Source organism: Lutzomyia longipalpis, chromosome 4, assembly GCF_024334085.1.
Source record: "Lutzomyia longipalpis isolate SR_M1_2022 chromosome 4, ASM2433408v1".
In the NCBI taxonomy this organism is placed as follows: domain Eukaryota; kingdom Metazoa; phylum Arthropoda; class Insecta; order Diptera; family Psychodidae; genus Lutzomyia; species Lutzomyia longipalpis.
In genome coordinates, this window is record NC_074710.1 from 4,952,925 (window position 1) to 4,977,711 (window position 24,787).

Here is a 24,787-nt window from a genome sequence, read left to right on the forward strand (position 1 = left end):
TTAATTATTTATCTCTTGGGGTAAAATGGGGAATTTTTGGGAGATAATTTTTCCTGAGTTTCATGGAAATATTTGAGTTTTCCCATGAGAATTATCTTTTAGGAAATTTTCCGGGCTACAACTTTGTCTCAGACGATTTTTCTCTATCTCAACGGGAAAATGCTTTTTCAGGCCATTTTGCAAGCCCTTGCAAATTTGCCTGTTCCAAAAATCCTGGGGTAAAATGGTTAATTGCGTTTTTTGTTGGCTAAATCTTAATTTAATGTAATTATTTTAGCAAGGAACTATAACATCTATTAAGAATGAGAGATTTGTGTACCCATTAAGACATTTTTTTAATAAAAAAATACAAAAAATAAAAAAAAAAAACGTTAAATTTAAGAAAAAAAAAGAACGTTAAATTTAAATTTGTTTTTTTATTTTATAAAAATTGGTAATAGTAAGCTCGATAGTAAGTGTTCAAACATCATACATTGTAAGTAATAGTTATAGTACTAATTAGGAAAAATATTTTCTTCAAAAATTTAAAAAGTAATTTAAAAAAAACACCAAATTCACCATTTTGCCCCAAGGGGTACTTTTTACTATCAGTGTTCTGTGGGAAAAATCGGAAAATTCAGATTAGATTCGTGTTTAGTAATAGTATCTCTGTCTAAAACTTAATTTGTAGTTGAGAGGTCAGAGTAACTTTGAGGTTCAAAGAATTTGTTTTTCAATTAAAAACCAAATTGGATCAATTACATATTATGAAACTTTCTAGGCTTAGACAGGAGTATAAAGTGCAACTACTGACAAAATTAGACAGATTAGCCTCCACTACTTTTTGAGATATTAATATTAATTTTTTTCACATTCACCATTTTACCCCAGTTACCCCTAATATACTTGATAAATCTCTACTAAAAAATGCTTAAATGTTATACCTAATAATTTAAAATGATTTTAAGATTTTTCCTATCAAACTTCTACAAACCTTTTGATAAATTATTTTTCTGTGAAAATAACTAATTACGGTGTGGAAGCAATAAAATATTGGTGATTTATTCTTAAACTTCTTAAAGAAATGAACACAAAACTCAATTTTTATTACAAATATTTTTATTTTTCGTGTATTTTTTACATCATTTTTTTTATTACTTTTAAACGATAGCAATGTCCGTTGCAAAAGATCCTTCCTCCAGGACATCCCGATCAAATTCTAACTTTTGCTCTGTTGAAATCTCCGCGATGTCTTTCGATGCTTCTCCTGCGATTTTCTTCAGCTGATCCTCGGTGATCTTCTCAGCTGTACAGTAGATAATCTCATTGAGATCTTCGGTGAGTTTGTAGCGTCCAACTGTGCTAAAGATTCCCTTTAAGCGTTCCACTGCGTTGCTTCTTGCACTGTCATCGCGACACACGAGATTCAGCACAAAGAGACCATCAGCTGCAATACATTTGGCCACTGCAGTGAGTGTTTCAGTGGACACAAATGCCTGAGGGGGACAACTCATGCCAACAGTTGAATCCTTTCCGTCTACATCGAAGAGAATGGCATCGTAGGTGTCCCCTCGTTCTGCTGCCTCCTTTAGGAAGTTAATTCCATCATCAATGACCACCTTGAGGTGTTCACTTTGCTCCAAACCGAAGAATTCCGTAGCTACGTTGAGCATTGCGGGATCAATTTCCACGGCAGTTATATTGGAGTTCCTTCAAAGGAATATTTTTTTCAATTTTATTAATTTTTGTAATAAATCTCTGAAGAGGAAATAAGTTGAAAGAAACTCACTTTAGACACTTCTGGAGGAAGATGCAGAGTCCTCCACCCCCTAGACCAATAAGGAGAATATTTGGGGATCTCTTCTTTGCAGACTTCCCCCTCGATGGGAATTTATTCACCATTTCAACGCCCATCGTCATGAAGAGATGATGCTGGCAAGCAAGGTAGTTCCTGTTGATTACCTTCATCTTCTTCTTGCCCTTTTTAGCAACCTTCACTTGTGCCTCTGATTGAATGACAAATTGATTGGAGAGGAAAATGAGACGTCGCAGAATTGTTCCACTATCTCCAGCCACGTCTTCAACGATAAAATCTCCGGAACATTCACTCCGCCCCTCGTGGATGATCTCCCGTGCTCCCAGTTCAGCTCCAAGGGATAAATACGGGATGATCTCATCGTGCCCGAGATCAGCTGGTGCGAGATTTTGCACACTTGCCGATAGTTCATCCTTAACGGCGTCCCAGGATTCGTAAACCTGCCCCCGGTGCATGGTTACAATGGCTAGACGATTGAAGTTGACACTGGCAAGGAGCTTCCGGCGCCCTTCAGGTGTGAAGAAGAGCCACTCACATTCCCGCCCCTGGGGGACAATGAACGACGCATACTTCCCATGCCCAAAGCTCCCCTTCTGATCCAGCACGTAGATTGTGTAGCGAAGTGTCCCGTCGGAGGGGCTGTAGAGATCCAGCGAGACCTCACTGTGACCCGCAATACTCATCCGATGGAGCCCCGAGACAACCATTGCAGCCTTCTGAGCACTTCTGATGGTCTCAATGAGCTCCTCCTCAGTGTCCACACGCTGAATAGCCCCAATATCCATTGACAGGGACACCTCAAGAAGCTTCTTGGGCATTGCTTTGAATTTCGTGGCTATAACCATGAAAACCGGCATTGCTGTGCCATCCTTGCTATTCTCACTACTCTTCAGCTCTGCTTCATGACATCTATTTATGCGCACGATGAAATTTTCCGCTGCAAAATGCCGTACAATTGCCTCGAGGATATGCTGCTGCAGAAGAGAAATGCAAATGTATCGTCCACCAAGGCGAAGGCATCGTATTACTTCGGACCAGTACTTCCGCACCGTAGCCAGGGTTTCCGGACTATCATCCGTCATCAAAGCATCCAATGTTCCCTTGTCCAGCACCACGGAAAACTTCCCATCCCCATACGTCATTTTTGTTGCATCCATTTGCTGGAATTCCATCCCAGGACGTCCAGCATTGATGCTGATCATCTGCTTGATGACCACAGCAGAGATGTCAATGTTGGAAATCTTCTTAATGCCCACATCCCACAAATTAGCACTAAGAGACGAATTTCCACAGCCAACAACAAGAATTTCATCTGCAGGCCTTATGTACTTGTGCAGGAGTTCTGCCAATTCCAAATACTCCCCGTACCTTCAAGGAAATAGAAATTCCTTTAATTTTTTGAGGTTATAAATTAAAAATTTCGACTTTTCTTTACCATTCAAAGTTGTTTTTGCCACGTTGCTTGAAGAATCGATTCCAATATTCGGTCTCACCGAATTCTTTGTGAGATTTTGGCAATAAATTCATTATTTAGCACGGAAAAAACGGATAAAATTGCCCTTCCGGAGAATTTTTGAGGGCATGCGATAAACAAAAACAATTCAACCCGGCCGGCAATGCGTTTAATTTTATGATCTCGTGTTGTATTCATTACGCCGTACTAAAAACTAAACATTAAGTTGTCCCATATTTGTCCTTTAAATTTTAAGATGAAAGGCTTTTATTAGGGCCTTGTGGCTTGAAAAGGCCGGGGTCATAAAGCTTTAAAATTAAAAAAATAATAAATATTACAAAATAATTGGTTTGTCCGATATTTATTCGGATTTCTAACCTAAAATAATGGGCCTTATTCAGCGACCAAGAAACCCTTGAAATTCGCTTGAAATCTTGAAATTTCAGTACCTACAAAATTCAAAGATTTCAAGGGTTTCTTGGTCGCTGAATTAGGCCCAATGTTTACATTAAATTAAATAAATTTTGACTGAATTTAATGGCTGTGTGGATGTCGAAATGACGTCCGGCCCTGAAGTTTTTAAAAAGAAGAAGAAGACTGAATTTAATTGTAAATATTTTACGTTAGAAATCCAAATACTTAAAACATTGGAAAAAACAATAAAAGCAGAGTATCGAATTAACTACCGAATTTAGCTAGCTAAAAGTAGGTACTTGAAACTCCAGTCTTTTACAAATAATCGTCTTTTTATTAAATAAAAATTCAAGCTCTTAATGAAAAGGAAAAAAAAAACAATACAGATACTTACATAAAAATTTATTCGATTAGCCCCCATTGATGACACTCTGCCACTATAATTTCTTTAATCTTATTCTCACATTTTTTATTTTTAGTCATCTTTTCTCACATAATCCCAAAACAAAAAAAAACATTTTATTTGTACTTAACTTCATTCTTTATTATGCACGTAATTTTTTTATAAAATAAAATGTCTGAAAACTTATTCTTGTGCTTCTTGCAGTGCATCCACCTCTACGTAGTGCTGAGATTTATCATCTTCCTCAATTATATCTTCAGCTTCATCAACAATAACTTCCTCCTTGGTGGTATTCGTTTTTCTTAGACGCTTCTTGTACAACTTCCTGTGATATATTTTATCCTTGGCTTTCCTTATGGCATACGAAACGGATTGTTTGGTGGTTTGAAGGTAATTAATTGCATAGCAAATGACTTTTAATTGGAAAATATTTCGTTTTCCCATCTTGCCACTTGTATTAAAATCCACCAACAAGTTGTCATCAATTAGTTTGAGAAGCCACATGTCATCATTTCTGTCTATTCGTGCCTCGAGCTGGAAAATGAGATCTTCTCGATGTTCCGGATCAACCATTAGCTCCTCCATCAGTTCGATATCATCATGTGTCATTGCGGGGAAGAAGAAATGCTTTCTCTTTCTCTTACTTGTCGTCGGCACCGATGATTGGGGTATGTAGAGAACAATTTGTGTATCCTTGACGTCAGTTTCCTCGCTATAATCATGATCTTCTACTTGCTGAATAATATCTTCTTCAAGTACAATTTCATTGTCGACATTCGTGCTGTCATCATAATCATCCAGTGTATCCTGTGGCTCAACTCGTTGTTTCCTCTTTGTTATCTTATCTTTGACCTTTCGAATGCAATACGATGCAGCTCGCTTGCTCGCCTTCAGGTGATTGATTGCATAATCAATTATTTTTAGATGCAGCAAGCACCGTTTTCCTTCCTTTTCATTCATCGTAAAGTCAACGAGGAGTTTTTCATCAATAACATCAACTATCCACGATTGACTATTTTTCTCCACAATCGTCTTCAACTGTCGCGCCAAGTACCTTCGGCTTGTCTGTTCAGTCATCATCTTTTCCATCATCTTCAGCTCTCCCAGAGACTTTATCGGGAAATATAGGTCTGTGTTATCCGCATAAATTATATCCATGCCATCCATACTTGACTCTTGAATATGAATCTGTTCTTCTAGGTGACCCTCATCTTCCACGATATCTTCGTGCGCATCTTCCTCTTTTGATATTACCACATTTGCATCTATAGTCGATTGATCATTTACCTTCTTGCTATTGTAAGATTTCCTCTTCTTATTGCGATCTCTAACTCGCGTCATACAATACGTGAGTGATTGTTTATTGGTGTTCAGGTAATTGATTGCATATTTAATCACCTGATAATCATGAATATTTCTCTTTCCAGCTGTTCCACAAACACTAAATTGATCCATTATATCTTCATCGATAATCTTCAGGAGCCACATGTCATCATTGTTCTTAAGCACAGACTTCAGCTGCAATGTGATAAATTCACGCCCTTCAGAGTCTTTCATCATTTCTTCAATTTCATCAAAATCTTGGAGTGTTTTTGCAGGAAATGTGATTTCCGTATCATCGTATTTATTCGTAAGTGTATCAACGGTTGCTTGCAAATCAAACAATTGTTTTGTATTTCGTGCAATCATTTCTTTGATATCCTTCAATTCCCTCAACACACCCACTAGCAATTCAGTAGTCTCATGTTCCTCCACATCCAAATCCATTGTGAAAACTACGATTGTTAAATTAAAATTTTGGTATCAATTATCTATTCAGGGATCTCTTATTAACAAATTGGATATTCAAGAATAATGGATAATGTTTATTACGAAAAAGGAAGCAAAGATTTATCATCTTGACAATTCAAAATCCATTCCAAATCAAAACTTTTTTTTTTAATGCCTACATATAAATAAGAAATAACCGTTTACGCCTTTAAGAATAGTTTCATACAAATCCATGGGAATAAACCTTTACTACATTTTCGCTCTAAACACTATCTCTCAAATCATCGATGTTTTATCATAAACCACGATGAGTTTAAGAAAAAATGCAAATACTTTAAATTTTACATTTTATTCATTTAAATTACATGTTTAGCTGAATTTACATTTAAAGAAATAACATGTTAATTTTGTGTCGTACTGCTGTCATCTTCATCAATTTCTAGTTTTAGTGGTATAGCTTCTAAAGCCTGCTCTGTTTTTGCTTTTTCCCGTCGAAGCTTTCTCTTTGACACTCTATCTTTTATCAATTTCATGCAATACGATATAGTTCGTTTACTGACATCCAAATATCTCAATGCAAATTCAATAACGCTGTATGTGAGTACACCGCGTTTCCCAGCTCTTGCACTTGGTGTTAAATTAAAATCCAGAATGAGATTTTCATCAAAAATTTTTAAAAGCCACATATCATCGTCTTTCCTCAATATTGCCTTCAATTGTGACGTTATAAATTTACGACCCTCATCATCTTGCATCATCTCTTCGACCTCATCAAGTTCTTTCAGTGTCCTTATTGGAAATGTAATATCTGTATCAGTATCGTTTTTATGGTATGTCATTGCATCAACTGTGGCCTGTAGATCGAACAGTTGCTTTGAATTCTTTGCAACCATCTTTTTAAGTTCTTTAAGTTCCTTCAGCACACTTAATAGCAACACTGTTGGTTCTTGCTCCGCCATATTTGAATGCAGCCCAAACTCTAGGTTGACGAAGGTAGAATAACGTGTTTGAAACTTTTTTTTTTTTGAAAATTTATAGTTTAACAAAAAGAACAGTTCTTGTAACTTTGAAATAATAGCAAAATTGTAGTAAAGTGTTGTTTTAAGGGATTTGTATGACAAACTTTAGGTTAGCCTAATATTACAAAGTAAAAAGACTTGTAACACTTATGTAAAAAAAAATTTGAAATAATCAAATTGTCACAAAATGGATCTAATATTTGTCAAATTAAACCATAAATCTCTGCCTGGATAGAGAATAAACTGATTTAAATTGCCAATTTAGCTGAAATTGGTTCTTTGAGATTATTTACGAAAAATTGTGTTTAAGCTCTTTTTTTTTTTTAATTTTCTTCATCTAAAAGCTAGTTTTATGGCCAAATGTTGAAAGATATTCCTTCTGAAAACAAAATGATATATTGAAAAAAAAACTATAATTTTGATTTGTGGTATTTCTAAACATCTTGTAAATCTTGTATAATAAGTATTTCTGGATAATTAAATTGTTTAAATCTGAGAATATTTTTAACTAGTACTAACCAGGTACGAATATATAAAAAATAAGTCATAACACAATTTGCACTCAATCGTTTTAAATTGCATGGCCGGCTGGGTAGGAGGGCAGGAGATCCAAAACAATAAAATTTTCAACTTTTTATCAGTTTTCTTTGTTTTTTATCAAAAAAGTAAAACTAAGCTTCCAAAGGAATCCATTTAGATGCAATATTATAAAAATTTATGCAAAAATAATGAAAATTCTGGGGAAAACTACAAAAAATGTAAAAATGTCTTACTTGTGAGAAAAGTTGATTTTTCCAGCAAAACTTTGATGATTCTGTTTTTTTCTTTTCGGGAAAATGTAGCACAGGATATTATGTGCAAGTTGAAGCACTTTTCTTTTAGTTTTTGCAGAAATTATAGTGATTTTCACGGAAAATGCTTAGAGCTCACTTATTTTGTATGGCGTCCATAATATTTCTGACATTTCTGATTTTATGTGAGTGGTGAGTATTAATATGCGTGTGTGAGGTAAAGTGGTGAATAAAGTGAAAGTTCGTGGTGAATATGTGAGTATTTTGTAAATAAAAATACGAAACATTTAAAATTGTTTATTTTTAAGGAAAATTTAGCATTTTCTGCTTGTTTAAGCAACGAAAATTAATAGAAAACTTCATTGTTCAATATTTAATTAAAATTCTTTGTGATTTTAGCTGAAATAGTGGATTAATCATGGAACATCCGAAAGTCAACGGGACAAAGGAGACAGACGTGGAAAAAGTCTCGCCGGAAGCGGCGGATGCAACGAGAGCTTTTATCAAACAATTAGCTGAGAAACTTCCTGAAAGTCCTGCCAATGGATCTACCGGGGAAGTTCGTCGAACCTCCGATCTCTTCGATATGCTACAGCAAGCGCTAACGGCTCCGCCACCATCAAGGCAACTTGTGTCTGTTATCCCGGATAGACAGAAATCCTGTGATGGGCACGCCCCGAGGCGTTTGGTTCACATTGAAATTGAGGGTGCTGAGAATCTACCCAAATTCCCCGGGAGAGTCAATAAGAAGCTCCGGAAGAAGCACAAAAGTCACGTCAGAGTGGTTAATCAGGAGCCAAATACATTTGTGACATTTGAAGCTTTCCCAGGAGCTGATGAAGCGTCAGTAGCTAAGATTTATTCCACTGGGGTCATTGAGAAGAGTTGCAATCCATCCTGGCATTCGCATTTTAGTATTTTCCTTCATCCGGAGGTATGTTTGGGATGACTTTCTCATGAAGATTTGTATTTCATGACAATGACGTTCTTTACTTTCCTCACAGGCACAGAATCTCCCACTGAGGATCTGGCGAAGAATTTCCACTGTCTCAACAAATCATTCTGATGCATTAATTGGTACTTCAGCTGTTCACTTGGTGCCGAATCCTTGTGAGAAATGCGAAATTGTGGATTCTTCCGGACAGAGCGCAGGGAAACTAAAGGTGAGGCTTCTTTTGCAATCTTTCACTCTGTGTTTCAATTCTAATAGAATTTTGCAATTAGATTCGAATTTTCCCGGCTTCAGCAGCTCCGACAGCACCCTCAGATGACGTCCTGATGTCCGATCTGGGTCCAGCACTAACAAATCTCGTCTTTCCCCTCTCCACGGACAATGATTTGGGGAATATCTCCTTTAGTCGGGCTCTTAAGCGAAAATTCACTGAACTCGAGGAGATTTCACAGAGACTGAAGGCACGTCTGCAGGATGTTACAGGGACAGCTGACGACACGGATGTTGATGATGAATTCGAGCGTGATCTCAATACACGAGCAGATGAGGAGATTTGTGAAGCCGGATCATCATCGGGGGCTGCTTATGCGTGGCTGGGACTCAATGAGGAAGAAAAGCGCAAATACATTCACACAGAAGTCACAAAGGAGCTCTTTATTGATGTGGAGGATGCTGATGGGAAATCAGTGGGAAACCCTGATCTTGCACACATTGAAACTGCCCTCAAACAAACAGCCCTGACTGATGAGGAGAAAGTGGACGGTGCGGAGTAGCCACAAGTATACGAGAAATGAGATTAAAACACAATTTAAGGAAAAATTAAATAAATTTAAATGAAAAATAAAGAATTTTGAAGAAAGTTTGAATTTTTTATTATTTAGCTCATTCATCGGTGTCCTTTACTGTGATTTTGTGGTAGTAATGCGGTGCCAATTCCAGCAGCCATTCATCCTTAATGACAGTGACTTCCTTCATGAAGAGCTTTGTGGTGTGCATGAGTTCACAGAAGACAACCCATTTGGGTGGGGGCAGCGTGTAGAGTGTCGATTGTGGATGAATGCTGAGCTCTGTACTCCCCCGGACGGTTCTGTACCCACCTGAATGATGCATATAGGCGGCATTGGCGAAGAATCCAGCAACAATACACCTGCAGAGGGTTTCAACATTCCCTTGGCACGAGATCATCGGTAGACCAATTTTGTTGCGCACATGATTCTCCAGCTGGCACCGAATCTCATAGGCACGCTTGAGATTCCGATAGATGAGGTAGTGCCTGCCGCAGAAATCCTTCGTCCTCCCCTCCGCCACGAAGGCCGTGAAGACATTGAGGAGGGTTATGAGATCCCCTTCGGCCACTTCGAAATCCCTCTTGGCGATACGCGCCTTGATTTGCCCCTGCCCCGAGATAGGCTTCGTGAAAACCGACTGAACCTGCAGCATGGCAATAATGGAGAGAATCTCCTCCGTGCATCCCATCTCACTGGCCACATAGAGCATCTTCCCCATCATCGGATCAATCGGCATATCCGCCAGGGAATAGCCAATGGGTCGTGTGAGATTCCCCTCATCATCCAACGCCCCCAAAGCGTAGAGAGTCTCAAGAGCTGCATGGAGATTCTTCGCCGGCGGGGCTGAGGGAAAATCAAATCGAAGCACATTGTTAATCCCCAATGCTTTGAGATGGAGAATTGTGGCACAGAGATTAGTTCTTCGCATCTCTGGTGGTGTATTCTCCGGTAATTCCTGGAAATCCTCAAGGCGATACAAACGATAGACTTTGCCACTCCTCACCCGACCTGCTCGTCCTGCACGTTGCTCCGCGGCAGCACGACTCACGGGCACAACAACCAATGAATCCATCCTACTCTCGGCCGAAAACCACTTCAGCTTCACAAACCCACAGTCGATGACATAAACAATCCCGGGGATTGTAATGGAAGTCTCCGCAATATTCGTTGCAATTACAATCTTCCGAACACCCCGTGGTGGGGCAAAAAATACCTTCAATTGATCCGAATTCGGTAGTGTCCCATACATTGGAAGCACTTGAATGTCTGTCATATCACCCGCCTCCTGATGCTCCCTCAGCAATGCCACAGCACGCAAAACCTCCTCCTGTCCCGTGAGAAAAGCCAAAATATCCCCACGAGGCTCTTTCCGGTGAATCTTCAAGCACGTCTCCACTGTGGCTTGCACGTAGTCAGCACATGGTTCGCGGAGGTAGAAGACGTCAACCGGATGGAGGCGTCCTTCAACACTCAAAATCACCGCAGTGTCACGATCACTCTTCCGGTGCTTCTTATTGAAGAAATTCCGAAAGAGTTCCGCATCAATGGTTGCAGATGCAATGATTACGCGCAAATCCTCCCTTTTTGCCATGATCTTCTTCAGCAATCCCATCAGGGAATCCGTGAGGGTGTTCCTCTCGTGAGCTTCATCGATCATGATGACGTGGTATTGCGTGAGCAAAGGATCTCCCAGTAATTCATTGAGAAGTGTTCCTTCGGTCATGTACTGTGAAGGGAAAAATTCAATTGATTAGTCTGTATTAATATACAGTGATGCTCCGCAGTAAAACATCCATCAATTTTTCAATTTTTCTTTACCTAAATCTGTCGGCTTCTACAAACTATTTAGCGATTGAAATAAAACTTTCAGGAAGTTCTTAAAGTTCTATTAAAATTGTTCGGAATTCGTTGAACAGAGGATGATTAAAATGCAAATTGTTTGCATTCAGCGACGTTTCGAAAATGTTTATGTTCTTCTTCAGGCTCTAGGGAAAAAAGCCACCTAATGTGCAACTTAATGTATTTTTTCCCTAGAGCCTGAAGAAGAACATAAACATTTTCGAAACGTGGCTGAATGCAAACAATTGCATTTTAATCATCCCCCGCTGACCGAATTCCGAACAATTTTAATTTGCACGATCGAAAATATTGTTCTTAAAGTTCTTGTGACTTTTTAAAGTAATTCAGCTTCTAAAATTATCTTGAATTTAGAGTCTTACAAGATTACTCAAGAACCCAAAAGAACATTAATCTGGTTAATCTGTTTTGAACAAAATCATTTTATGAATTTTCATTGTTTCTGGAAGATGATTTCCACACATTTTCACCAAAATCGGTCCAGTAGATTTTTTTGCAATGAGTAAAAATGTGAACCAAAGTCAAAATAAGATGACGTTATTTTTTTTTTCAAAACACAAACATTGAATTCAATTAATTCTTTTAAAAAAGTTCCTAATGAATGAAAATAAATGATTTTTTTTCTGAATAGGGTATTTAATAATAAAATGGAATAGACAAGCAAATTTTTGATATTTTAAAAGAGAATTTTAAAAATTAATTCTAACGAAAGATTTGATAACGTCAAAAATATCAGTAGACCAGTCGGGTAAACTCTTCAGACTCCGTAATATTTTTTTACACGTAGCGTAAAAATCAATTTCCGCGTATTAAAACGATAACTTTGTGTTAAAAGACGTTAAATATTTAAGAAAAAAATCATTTAGTCCTACTGCGAAATTTCAAAAAGTTTATACTGCGAGACTCCACTGTAAATCACTTCATTTTCTCATTAAATGAATTACACGGCTTATTCCACTTTATTGTGGCTCTAATGGAATTGAATTTATAAATAAACACTCACTTTAATCCTCGTACTTGGAGACACCTTCTCAATAAATCTCACCGACACCCCCACTGTGTCTCCTGGCAATTCTCCACGTTCCTGTGCCACCCTCTCTGCGAGTGTGAGAGCAGAAATTCGTCGTGGTTCCGTTACGCCAATCAATCCCTTTGCATGCCATCCTTGTTCGTACAAATACTGAAAAAAAAGAGAACAAGAAAAATCATTCGATTAATGCTCCATTTAATCGTCAATTTATTTATTCAGAATCGAAAGGAAAACAAGCTTCAGTTTAATTCCCATTTATCCTTTATTTTCCCATCATTTTAATCCCGAAATTTCTCTTTTCAAATCCCTTTTTCGTGTACAACACATAGAAATATATTTTTAGACTTTTTTTCTACTCTACACGCATGTATTAAATAGTTTTTCTTCGTCATTAATTTTTTCCTCCCTTTGTGAAGTTAATAAAACACAAAGAAATGTGATAAAGGTAAATTTCACGTGTTGGCAAGATTAACAAAAAAGTTTTTCATTTTTTTATATCTTCAAAATTGTAATTCAGGATTATTAGAATAGTTTTATTTTCTATTAAATTTCTTCTCAACAATTTAGGACGGCTTTCACACTAAAAGCATTTTTTTTTTCATTCATTTCATGAGTAATTTCTCTGTGTATTAGACAACATTAATTTTCCTTCAACGTCTGGGTGACAAAAAAGCATTACCCAACAATTTACAATATTTCATCTTCCTGAATAGATTTTTTTTTCGTTTTCTTTTGGATTGTTTTTGAAATTTACATGTGATAGGGGAAGATGGGGCGAGATGGCGTTAAATTAAACTCTCTGAAAATATCTTCAATTAAAGTAAAATAAGAAATAAATCAAATTGTGGTAAAGGTCGCCAGATTGAGTACTGATTTGGGGGAGATATCGCACAGAATATTAATCGTTTTAATTAGGATATTGATACTCTCCCGTAAGGTAAAATGCCCTTCCGTTTTAGAGTATCTCAAAAGCCCTCTAAAAACACAAATACATATCACTCAGGGCAGGCATCCTTAGGTTCTTTAAGGTTTCTGCTATAAGATTTAAAATTGTCTTTCATATACAGTTTTTTTTCTTATTTTAAAAATGCGCCATTTAACCCAATCTTCCCCTATATATAATTTCTATTTAAACAAACTTTGCAGTAAATTTAAACTTTTTATTCGTTCAAAAGTCTCAAACTTTTTTTTAAAAAGGTATAGAAAAAGTAAAAAAAAATACTATTAAATAAATTAATTATAAAGAAATTAGAAAGTTTATTCAAATTGACTGCACAGTTAATTCAAATATAACAATTTACCTTTTTGTTTATTATTTTTTCATTCCATTCTTTTGTTTAGCAACAAGATTAGATTCTAAGTTATTTTCATCACTTTTTTTAAACATCTTCTTCATCCCTAAACACACTAAAACACTTTTTATTGTAAACAAATTCATAGAAAAAAGATTTTTTTTGTTATGATTGTAGTTTGTTATATTACTGTTTTTTTCTATTTTTCTTCTATATTTAAATGTTTTTTTTTAGTTTTATTTTGTTATAAAATATCTGATTAAAAAAAAACAAATTTACTCTACTTTCCGATTTTTTCAATAAAATTGGTAAGAGACAGTTTTTATAAAAATTAAATTAAAGAAAAGATCATTTATTTACAGAATGCTGCCCTTCTTACAATTTAGTAATTTTTGCTAAAAAAAAATAATAATCAAGAACAAAAGTGAAGTCTAACAATTTGGTTTGCAACAAAATAAATCAAAAAGAATTGTTTAAAAAATTTATCCACTAACTTTGACACTTTTTTTCAGAATTTAAATTTAGTGATGAACTTTAACGATTTTAACTATTAGGTACTAAAACATTTAATTTTACAGGGAGCTACTAATCACAAATTAACTTTACTTAATTGCCAATTAAATAGATTTTGGGTGATAAATTCATGACTAGTAATTAATTTTTTTTAAAGACTAGTTGACATTTAACCTATTTAGACCTGGGATTGAAGTATCGACTTACGTGTAAACATTTAAATCGCGACCTTAAACTCAGGTCTAAACTCATTAAAGAAGTTTAGGGAATTTGCATGACTCCTGTGTAAAATTTGCGAAAATGGAAGATTTTAGAAGAAAGTTGTGCATTTGAAAGGAAGGAAGAGCTCTAAAAACTATTCTAAAAAAAATTCTTAAGCAGACGGGTAAGGAAGGTAGGAAGATAAGATTTCATAAGAATTTTCACATTAATCACAGGATGGCCAGGAAATTAAGGCATGATTTTAACCGCAAATAACTTTCGATTGGATTAAGATAACTTAAAATTTGTAGCCACTAGAGCATCTTTTGGCGGCAAAAGTTTTCAGATATCTCAATCCAATCAAAAGTTATTCGCAGTTAAAATCATCCCCTAATTTCCTGACCACCCTGTATTAACTTCTGTAGCTCCTGATGAAGGTCCGGAGATCAACCGAAACTTCATCCTTAAACTTTCATCATTTTTCCTCATCAAATTTAAATAATTTAACAAACTCAAATCAATGCAAAAGTTAGTGGATAACATTTTTTATATAAATTAAAGTGAAAGTTATGTATATTTTGCTAATTAATTCTTACTATTCTTTAGTTGTTTTCATCATCCACATTTTGCTTCGTTAAATCGGAATTAAAAAAAACTCTTAAAAATAAAAATTTGCAAAGCGCGCAAAGAAAGAAAATGTGATCGAATCAATCGAAAAAAAATCCTCAAATTGCTTGTCCTTAAGGTCCTTAGTTACACCTTAAAAAAAATAAAACACCCTTCCCTAAATAATATATTAAGCTTAAATTTAATGAGAAGCAACAATTTTAGCGAGAATTTCTTTAAAAAAAAATATACACATATAAAATAAAAGTTTTTTTTCTTTTTGGAATCATATAAAACATCTCATTCTTTTCCTTCTGTTGTTGAAACTACGTGATGGATGAGGGGGGAGGGTCCAAAATGATATTTTACAGTGAATTATAATGCCCCCATTGAATCACAATGCTGTTGTATTTCCAGTGAGTGATTTAAAGATAAAATTTTGCACTTCGAGCACATGCATTTCCGTAATGCAAATCACCACGAGGAGAATCACAAAGCCCGCATATTGGATTAATCGTAAGAATTCCCACATTTTGTCACAGAAAATCCCAAGGAGGAGACAATGAAGGAGTGCGTGAACATTGAAAACACGCCACAGCCATGCCACGGAGAAGAACCACTGAGAACGGAAAGTAATTTCTTGTCGTTGACTCTCAACTGGTGTCACATCGGGACGTTCCAGCATATCCTGGTACAGGGCAATGTAGCGATTCCATGCGGTGGATGAGAAAAGGAGCTGCCCCGAGAAGCAAAGTACCTTCTTGGCGACCTTCTTTGTGGTCACTTTAACCTTGTAAATGACACCGGAATCGGAATTTTTTGCCTCAGTCACCGGAAGGATGGCCTGAAGTTGCGTATAGCCACGCCGTGGTGGGTTATTCTTCAAGTAGACAAACACCCCAATCATCAGGGCAATACACCCAAGTCCATCGCAAATGCCATCAATGTAGTACCCAGCTGTACCAATTTCCGACCTCTCACCACGCACATGCTTCTTCTGACGCGCCACATGCCCATCGAGATCATCCAGAAAGGTGCGAAATTGAAAGAGCACCACACCGAGACGTCGATAGCCAAGACTATCCGATGCTACCAGCTTCCCAGCTGCAATTGCCACGAAGACATGGAAGAAACTAATAGCATTCGCCGTGATGAACGTTGAGCGCGAGAAACCAACGATATTGTCAAAAATTGTTGCCATCGGGGCAAAAAGGTAGTGATTTGTGTGATCAAGCATAACAGCCTTGACCGTAACGTGACACAATGGATTAATATCGCACGACACCCACGCAACATCTTCATAATTCTTCACTGGCGGTGCCAATGATGCCGGCATCAACGTACTTCCACCACTACTCAATGGACTAGCTGATGTGGTTACATTGAAATGATAACTCCTATCAATGGGATAATTCTGGATTCGTAGATACAAATTAACATCCATCCATATGTAGAAGATGATGAGAAGGAAGAGAAGTGTTAGAAGAATTTTACTTATCTGCGAACTTGGACCAACCATCTTTGCTCGTCTTTTTAGTTAATTTAGTTTTTTTTTTCTCTTAAACTCCCTTTTGTACTTTGTTGATTTCTTCCAAATTTACGTGATAAAAAATAAAAAAAAAATTCTACACACTTTGTTTTTGCAGCAAACCCTCTTCCTCTCTATGTATGATGCTATTCGACCACAAGGATCTGCAAGTAGACAAAGAGGAGAAAAGACGAATTAAATTCGCAGTTTTGAGAAAGAAAAGAGATTTATTTTTTTATGAAAAATTCTTTCAAAACGCTTCCCTTCCTCTCACCATTTATTTTATATTTTTAAATTAAGATATTTCTTTGTTAAATCTTCCTGAAATTTCATTGACTTCCTTGATTTTTAATTCACGAAATTGAAATTCTAACTTTGAAAAGTTCTATTAAAAAAGAATAAATAAAACTAAACTATCCCAACATTCTACCACTTAAGCCTTCCACATTGAATGATTCAATTCATTTTATCTAACTTTCAGCACTCTTTATAATTCAATCACATAAAATATTTAACCTTCAATTCTCAGCACATTCCTATCTAGAAGTTTTTTTTTTTTCATTCACTTTAGCTTCTTCCACAATTTTATTGGAATATATTCCAACAATTTAATTCCCTTCAATTACAATTTTAATAATTTATTCAAACACATCACCGCTTAATTCTCCTTCACAACCTTCCCCAGCCACAAGTAAAAAAAAAAAAGTTGAACAAGTTTATCAAGAAATCTTCGTAATTGATATCAATTAAGAGGAAATTGTATTCTTAATAAACACAACCAAAAGATGCGCTAATTTCATTTTTTATTGAACACCCCCATTTATGGGAAAATCACTTTGATTGATGATTAGATAGAAGATATTTTTTTTATTTTTGAACTCAAACAATTAATAAAGAAAATGATACTGGAGGCACGTAAAGGTACTTCAGTGTTACTTGTTTTCATTTATTGTAATTTTTATAGTCCTCTTCACTGTTTAAACAATTGTTTTTCACTTCAGAGATAATAAATGAAAGGAAATAATTCTACATTTTATCAGAAAAATTCAAGCACATAGCTAGAAGATAATTCTTGGAGATAATTTTGAAAAAAAATCATTTCTTTAAGATCTTCTACGACGTCTTGTAAAAATTAAATCCTTTTAAGCTTATAGGGACTATGTAAAATTCCTGCTTTATGGCAAAATAATATTTTATGGCACCCTAGACATACACCATTAATGGAATTCTTAAGGAATTCCGGAAAACGTTTCAATCTTAGAACGTAAAATAAGATGTTTCATGTAATGCAGATTGTATTAGTGAAATAAAATTATGTATGACATTCCTGAAACGTCCCGTAAAATTAAAGAAGAAAAAATGACAACGAATGCGAAATGTTGTAAAGGTTGTAAACAATTTGTCTTAGAACTTTATATAGATTTCTTTGACTCAACTTCTTTTCGATCTTTTCAAATGGAAGCTAATATTTTTCATTTTCAGCTAATAAACCATTTTATGGCACCCTAGACACATTACCATAAAATTTGACATTTATCTAATAAAAAATAATTATAATTTTTGTCTGATCTGTATGATCCATTTAGAACTTCAGCCATAGAAGAATAAAAGATAAAATAGATTTAAAAAATTATTTTTAGAATATACTCAAAATTAAATTATTAATTGTAATTCAATCTTAAGGTCTAAATTCTAGGTATGAAGTCTTTTTGTCCCTCCTTTGAAAATGGTTCTAGAACTTATCTGCGAAAAACTTATAAGTTGATAAATTATAATTTTCAATCTCTGGCATGGTTAGAAATCTGTTCAAGGAGACATTTTTACTTATTAAAAGCATTGAAAATGACTTTAAAAACAACGTGACATTTCTTTACAAACGTTTGACATTTATCTTTAAACTCTTGATGTTAATTCTTAACATTTTAACGATTCTTTTCCTTTGGACGTTTGTTCTAACGTCTGATACTTTCTTTCTGACATTTGACATTCATTTCCTAACGTTTGACGTTTTTCTTCTAAGTATCGTTTAATAATTTTTTTTTATTATAACGCTTGAAAATTTCATTTTGTAAATGTATTAATGTAATTTTTAGAATGAAAATAATTTATTAAGACCTCTAAGAAAAAACTAGATCTCCCTGAACTTTAAGATGGTGCCTTAACACTCAAATACCCACCTTTGTTACGTCCTTAATTTTCATTCATTAATTTTAAACAAACTCCACAGAATTAATTACTTAACTTTATCAGTTTAGAGTTTCCATTTTTTTTCTCAGTGTATGCCTAAAAGCTAACAGACATGTAGTTATTATTTTTTCACATCACACACTTCCATCTAAAAGCGAAAGCACACGTTTGAACACCTGATACAATAGCTGATTATTTTTTAGGAGCAAATTTACGCGAATTTATTTTGAAGTTCTTATCAGTTTTTGCAAGAGAAATGCTCTTTATCTACAAAACTCTCACTACATAACATAATCAAGTATTGTCACAGGTGGTGGAATCTATACTATACATTGCCCTATATTGTGCTTATCTCTCCTCTCTCTCTCTCTTATCAAGTAATTATATTTTTTATCAGTTTTAAAATTTCACAAGTAGGTTGAGCGGAGCGATATTATAATAATGTTATTGACCTTTTTAATCGTATGGGGTGATTTTCATTGCCATGTGCTTCGCTAATAATTTGGGAAGGTATCTGGTGACAAATTCCAACCAATTATATTAGTCTTCACCACACAAATGGTGCCAATGGGGCGAATATCTTTGTCGCAATCACTCAATGAAGATTTATTAAGCTAAATTCCATCACTGAACTACAAATTGTGTTGAGAGGCGACAACAACAACAATGTAAACGCACCGAGAATAGTTTGTAGTGTATAATTTTTAGAAGCATGCAACAGGTCAGAGGACACGGAGCGTGATTTAAATTGACATTGTACTTTGTGAGAAAATATATTTAAAGAACAAACTGTATTGCACTCACCTGTGGCACTTGAGTACTCTTTCCGCTTCCTGTTTCACCCACCAGCACCAATGTCTGATAATTCTCCAGACAGTGGAGGATGTGATTGCGATATTTATAGATCGGAAGACGTTCCCTCTGCTCGGCTAAATTCAAATTGTGATGTGCGTTGAATACGAACGTGGTCACCTGATCATCGGATGGAAGGGCGTCTCGATCTGACGCAAAGGATTCGTCATCTGTAAATGAATTTGAAAAGAGAAAAACTCAATTTAGTTGAAGATTTTCTTACATTGCTGTTTTTCAAAGCTTTTCAGACTTTATCTCTTTTTATTATATCAATATGTTTCCTCTTCATATTCTATTTTATTTGCATTTTGATACCTCTCTTTCTGTCAGCAATATCATATTTCCAATATTTTATAGAAAAAAAAAAACACTCAGAATTTTTTTCTCAAAGTTATCAGAAAAACGGTTGATTGGAAAAGATTAAATTTATTGCTAATTTTATGGATTAGTAGAGGTATACCTATAATATTCTCTCTCAGAACATAAAACATAAATTCATAAATACTACAAACATGATACCACGGAGCAAATAAACAAAATTCATTGATAAAAAGCAAAAATGTTGTTTTTAAAGCACTTTATTTCACGTACAAAACACATGGTGATTGTTAGAGAATTATATTATTTTTAAAGTCACTCAATTAGCTTCTTTTTTTTTTGAAGAGAAAAAAAATTTTTTTTGTTCATTTTCTTTCATAAAAAAAGTTAAAGGATAATGATTTGTTTAAAAAAAAATCCTTAAATGATTAGTTTTTCTAATTTGGGAACCTTTTAGGTTAATTGGTTAAAATGCTGAATTGATTCACATACAAAATGAAGCAGGTTCGATTCTCGACTGTGTAGATTTTTTTTCTTCTACAAAATAACTTTTCCTGTGGATACTTATGTTTTTTTTATTAATATTCTGTCCTTTTATACCACATAAAGAGAAAGAAAATACAGATTAAAGAAGCAAAAACCGAGCTGAGAAGGATAAGAAGGTAATCAAACGATGAAAAAATAAAATTTCATGGACAACACGAAAGTAACATAGTTCAGCTTTTATTCGTTTTGAAAATCAATTAGGGTTCAATGTTTTTATATCGATTTATAAAAGTCATTAGAATTTAACGAACCATTTTTATTTTATTCCTCTAGAGACAACATAATCACATTACAATGTATTCTAAAATCTACAAAAATAGAACAGAAAAGGAATATTGGAAACAAAAATCTATTCTTAGAAGGGAAAGCTTCGTGTGTTATAAAAATACCTACTAATTAGTAGGTAGAAGGATGTGTGATATAATTAACAAAGAGGAATAAATAAATATGTACCTTCTACGAGTCTATACACACATTTTCATTAAATTAACTTTTCATGAGATACGTAGTTTATCTTGTCCAAAATGTTATTTTTATATAGCAAAAATATACACAGTGAAATTAAGTTTTTGTTAATGCATCACAAAACTAAAAATAAACTCCACTCCACACAAAACTAATGAAACTTTTGGGGAGAATTTTCCATTAAAAATGAATCACCCGCACCGTCGACGTGCTCAGTGAGTTAGTGGATGGAATTTTTTGTGGTATTTTCGAATTGTATTATGCAGGAAGGAGGAAGGTGGGAAAAAGAGACATGTTGGATACGTTTAAATTAACACCCCACAAATGCCACCCCTCAATGACTACACATCAATTATATAGGTACTTGGTGTGTGCACATTTTGTCGCGTGTTCAATACAATACGCCCCTTTGTCGATTCACCCCCAACCCCATTCCTCCACACATCAACACATGAGGAAATAAAGCCCATCAAATCCCTCCCAAATGGGTCAAGCTCCACATTATTGTCCACCAATTCCACGTGACACCCCCAAGTGGGCAGGAGGGTGAGAAATGGAACAAAAAAATTATGTGGCGACGCCTCCAAATCAACCCGAGTCATTTCAAATAAATTTTCTACATTTGCGTGCCTGTGTGTTGATGAGGTGACACAAAAATACCTTTCAGAATAATTGTCTCAAATGCTATAGAGTGAGAAATTATAAAATAATAAATGAACTTTTACATGTTGTCCTCGTACATCACTCTATGTTGTCACAAAACTTCCCCCACGTAGGTAATTCAATTGCTTATCAATTTAATGATTCAAAAGGAAGGAAGTTAGAGAAAAAAAATATTTTTTTCTCTCCAACAAATTGTAAAGTTTTATTGTCTTTCAAGCTAACAATTACCAAATTTTCAAGTCATGATCATTCCATCATTCAAAAAGTATATGGCTTTTTAACAAGCACCACGTGAAACTTGTTTAATTTTATAAACTTGTTATGCCAACATAATTAACATAAAAAAAACACGAAAATGCAAAAAAACGACATTTAAATGGCATTGAAGATAGCAAAATAATTTAGCAACTATGTATTGCAAAATTCAATAGCTGCAGTGAAGACTGATGGTACAAAGAAGTTTCTGATGCGAAGGGAAGCCAATTTGATAAAGGAGGTTATTTATTTTTGTTCTTGTAAAGACTTCTTTCGTTGATTTTTATACAGAAATAAATTCTTTCACGTAGAGAGTCAACAAACATTCAAGAAAACTTTAAAAAATAATTTTCATTTTTCATCGTAAATTGATTAGAACTTAAAGAGATTTTGCCAAGCCCAATAATCAAAATTTCTTTTAAAATCTGTTCAAAATATTATTGAAAATTAAATTTTCTTTATTGAAAAAAAAATTGCTTTTTCCATTAAAGAAAAATCCGAAATACAAGGTAATCAGTATAAGGCTTAAGAACATCTGAGAGAATTTAAATGTTCATTATGAAATATTCTGATCAATTGGAAGTGTGTAATGTAAAAGTTAAAGACATTCAAGCACATTTTATCTTCTATCAAGTTTATCCATTTTTGAATTAGAAAAATTTCTTGCTTCTTTACAATTTTGTTGTTTAGAGAAATCAAAAGAAAAAAATCTAAAAAATTAAATTTATTTTAAATAAAAGTTTAGTTTAATTGTAATTTAAGTTTTTATTAACAAAAAATTACCTAAATTTGGAGCTTCATGGGAGAAACTTTTTCCTAATAACGTCATTTCGTATTTTAAATGTTAATCTTTTTTTATAATTTGGGTTTTGCAGTATAAAGTTACATTGTCTTTCCATCAAGAGCCATTCTCCTTGAACAATATTCATTTCCTGACTCTTGAAACTCTAGATAGAAGGATCTAAAGAAAGTTTCTCCTTTCCTCTGTCTCTCTATGAAGTATTTTAGAGACATGAAACGTTTCCTTTTATTTATTGATTTTCATCAAAAGAAATGCACAGAATTTGATAAGAAAAAAAAAAGAAAGAGCAGAAAGTACTTCAACTTGAGTGATTGTATTTTTTAGATGTCTATACCTACTAGACTGCTGAACGAGCTGAACTTTGTCCAGCAGTGCGATAAACTCCACACAGAGAGAAAATGAGAATGCTCTATTCTCAGCCACGACCACTTGAAATAGAATTTTGCAAGAATAGCCAGTTAAATAATTCAAAAGAACCTTTCAGAGAAAATCAGAACATTTTTGATCAAACTAAATTGCTCATAGAAAGATTCCATTTATGCAAAAGGTCAATTGCTTCTACAATACATGCAGATTGGAATTAAACATGAATTCTTTTTATAGAAATTCACTTTTTTTTTTTTAGAAAAATTGTTCAACACGAAGGGATTTCCCGTGTTGATGAAAAATAAACAAAACTATTTTGTGTGGTGGGATTTTCTGTGTGTACGACAATGCTTTTCCGCACGAACTCTTCACACCCTTGACTGTGCACAGATGGTTGTTGTTGGTACGATGAATTGGCGGCAGCAGCATGTGGGGCAATCACAGTGTTTTCTCCTCTCTTGCATTCTTCTGCGTCATCAGCTGCGAAACCCAACAATTACATTATGAGCGCGAGCTATTTTGCAATTTAAGCGAAACCGCAGTTCAGTTCGGAAGAGGCCATTTGGTTTAGAGTGGATGAGCTCAATTCACTCTGAATCATTCATAGGCATCGATTATCTCATGACGTTTCCTGCCCGCGTGTACCCCCCACTCTCAGTGAGCTTTTATGCAAATTCCCCCCAACATACAGCATCTCGCGACCGAGATAATCTCAGGGTCGTGTGTGGGGTTAACAATTTCTCTGTCTAACCAGACGCATGCAAAAACATTTTTTTACCTCATCTGGAGCGGATTTTAGGGTCAGGGATTAATAAGAATTTTAGATACTTACCAGGTTTCAAGAATTTCGGTCTGCTGGACTCTCCCAGGCTCATAACGTGCTTTGAAATTCTTCTTTTGTGCTAATCACTTTTCCTTTGGGGGGGCTGTCAATCCATCAACTGAGATGCTATTCCCTGTTGTGGATCAGAAGAAGTTTTCCCTGACAGCAAATCCTGTAATGAAAAACAGCCTTTTTAGTCTTCAGGAAGTCACATGTGGTCAATTTATTCACACGAATTGGAAATAATTCTCACAATTTACTCAAACAATTAGCATTTTTTTTTTTCAAACTTATTCCACAAAAATTATATGGATAAACTATAAGAACCCGAGTTCAGAATTTCCCTGAGATCCTTGGGGGAATTTCCTATTCTGTTTTCGAAATGAAAATCTTATGTTTCCCCCAGGGAGCCCGCATAATTTCCGGCGAGTTATTTACCTTTTTTTTCTTCCACAATCACGCCACAATTTTTTTTTTCACTTTCTATACATTAATAAGTCGAACTCGATGTTGAAACAGGGATTAATAATAAAGTAATCAAATAAACTTTCAAACGGAGATGGAATTTTTGTAAATTAATCTCTCCGTCTGACAAAGAGAACTGCTCTTGTTGGCTGCCACAAAATTTCTGAGGTTATCTACAATAATACAGTCAGGTATTAGTTAACGTCACTTAGGACGTACTCTTATCACCCATTAATAATAATGAGTGGAAAGAGTATATCCCATGCGACGTTAACCAATACCTGACTGTAAAGAAAGGTCTGTCAATAATTTCGTTTCTGTTCAGCTATGCATTTCTACACCATTGGTCCGATCGTGATGAAATTTGGTACAAAGACTACTGATACCAGGCGGTTTTTACCAACGACATTCATTTTCCCCCCAGAGTCTCCATTCGTAGCGACCCCATATAATTTTCATGTTTTTTTTTTGACAACTTTTTGAAATTGGCGCCATTTTTGATACATTTTGTTGAAGAGAAAATGACATGGATGTATTTTACTGCTATCCGTCTCCCTTACATACTCAGTTTTTCGCAATTTCCTCGCGTTTTTCGCCGAATTTTCCAGCGTAATTAAGTTTATTATCGTTCCA

The 24,787-nt window shown here is 34.9% G+C and overlaps 6 protein-coding genes across 8 annotated transcripts in view; 2 read left to right on the forward strand and 4 right to left on the reverse strand.

Annotated features, from left to right (window-relative positions):
* LOC129795542 (histidine-rich glycoprotein-like) overlaps positions 1–24,787 on the forward strand; it is a 446,033-nt gene that overhangs the window by 394,585 nt on the left and 26,661 nt on the right. The gene's annotated exons all lie outside the window — the stretch shown is intronic.
* Positions 1,081–3,418, reverse strand: LOC129795507 (eEF1A lysine and N-terminal methyltransferase homolog). The gene is made up of 3 exons (XM_055836855.1): positions 3,231–3,418; positions 1,769–3,163; positions 1,081–1,689 (listed from the first exon to the last, which is right to left on the reverse strand). The coding sequence occupies exons 1-3, from the start codon at positions 3,320–3,322 to the stop codon at positions 1,140–1,142; spliced, it is 2,037 nt and encodes a 678-aa protein (XP_055692830.1). The 5' UTR covers positions 3,323–3,418; the 3' UTR covers positions 1,081–1,139.
* Positions 4,180–7,838, reverse strand: LOC129795555 (uncharacterized). Of its 2 annotated transcripts, none has more exons than XM_055836945.1 (2): positions 7,628–7,838; positions 4,180–5,840 (listed from the first exon to the last, which is right to left on the reverse strand). In XM_055836945.1, exon 2 carries the CDS (start codon positions 5,830–5,832, stop codon positions 4,249–4,251), a length of 1,584 nt encoding a protein of 527 aa, XP_055692920.1. In that variant the 5' UTR covers positions 5,833–5,840; positions 7,628–7,838; the 3' UTR covers positions 4,180–4,248. The 2 variants fall into 2 exon arrangements, with proteins under 2 accessions (XP_055692920.1, XP_055692921.1); XM_055836946.1 differs by having other exon boundaries at positions 4,180–6,814.
* LOC129795623 (uncharacterized) lies at positions 7,868–9,456 on the forward strand. Its single transcript, XM_055837064.1, has 4 exons — positions 7,868–7,900; positions 8,045–8,579; positions 8,650–8,808; positions 8,870–9,456. Exons 2-4 carry the CDS (start codon positions 8,064–8,066, stop codon positions 9,368–9,370), a joined length of 1,176 nt encoding a protein of 391 aa, XP_055693039.1. The 5' UTR covers positions 7,868–7,900; positions 8,045–8,063; the 3' UTR covers positions 9,371–9,456.
* On the reverse strand, positions 9,446–24,323 carry LOC129795505 (probable ATP-dependent RNA helicase DHX35). Its single transcript, XM_055836853.1, has 5 exons — positions 24,128–24,323; positions 23,699–23,861; positions 19,404–19,621; positions 12,246–12,422; positions 9,446–11,111 (listed from the first exon to the last, which is right to left on the reverse strand). Exons 2-5 carry the CDS (start codon positions 23,739–23,741, stop codon positions 9,480–9,482), a joined length of 2,070 nt encoding a protein of 689 aa, XP_055692828.1. The 5' UTR covers positions 23,742–23,861; positions 24,128–24,323; the 3' UTR covers positions 9,446–9,479.
* Positions 12,516–16,571, reverse strand: LOC129795632 (ceramide phosphoethanolamine synthase). The gene has a single exon (XM_055837074.1). It carries the CDS (start codon positions 16,401–16,403, stop codon positions 15,279–15,281), a length of 1,125 nt encoding a protein of 374 aa, XP_055693049.1. The 5' UTR covers positions 16,404–16,571; the 3' UTR covers positions 12,516–15,278.

Coding starts and splice junctions, on each gene's coding strand:
- LOC129795507 (XM_055836855.1), bottom strand. CDS start 3,322: ATGAATTTATTGCCAAAATCTCACAAAGAATTCGGTGAGACCGAATAT. Junction 3,164..3,230: donor GGCAAAAACAACTTTGAATG/GTAAAGAAAAGT, acceptor ATTTCCTTGAAG/GTACGGGGAGTATTTGGAAT. Junction 1,690..1,768: donor TTCCTCCAGAAGTGTCTAAA/GTGAGTTTCTTT, acceptor ATTCCTTTGAAG/GAACTCCAATATAACTGCCG.
- LOC129795555 (XM_055836945.1), bottom strand. CDS start 5,832: ATGGATTTGGATGTGGAGGAACATGAGACTACTGAATTGCTAGTGGGT.
- LOC129795623 (XM_055837064.1), top strand. CDS start 8,064: ATGGAACATCCGAAAGTCAACGGGACAAAGGAGACAGACGTGGAAAAA. Junction 8,580..8,649: donor GTATTTTCCTTCATCCGGAG/GTATGTTTGGGA, acceptor CTTTCCTCACAG/GCACAGAATCTCCCACTGAG. Junction 8,809..8,869: donor AGAGCGCAGGGAAACTAAAG/GTGAGGCTTCTT, acceptor TTTTGCAATTAG/ATTCGAATTTTCCCGGCTTC.
- LOC129795632 (XM_055837074.1), bottom strand. CDS start 16,403: ATGGTTGGTCCAAGTTCGCAGATAAGTAAAATTCTTCTAACACTTCTC.
- LOC129795505 (XM_055836853.1), bottom strand. CDS start 23,741: ATGAGCCTGGGAGAGTCCAGCAGACCGAAATTCTTGAAACCTG. Junction 12,423..19,403: donor AGAGTACTCAAGTGCCACAG/GTGAGTGCAATA, acceptor CTTTTTTTTCAG/TATTTGTACGAACAAGGATG. Junction 11,112..12,245: donor CTCCAAGTACGAGGATTAAA/GTGAGTGTTTAT, acceptor TTCCCTTCACAG/TACATGACCGAAGGAACACT.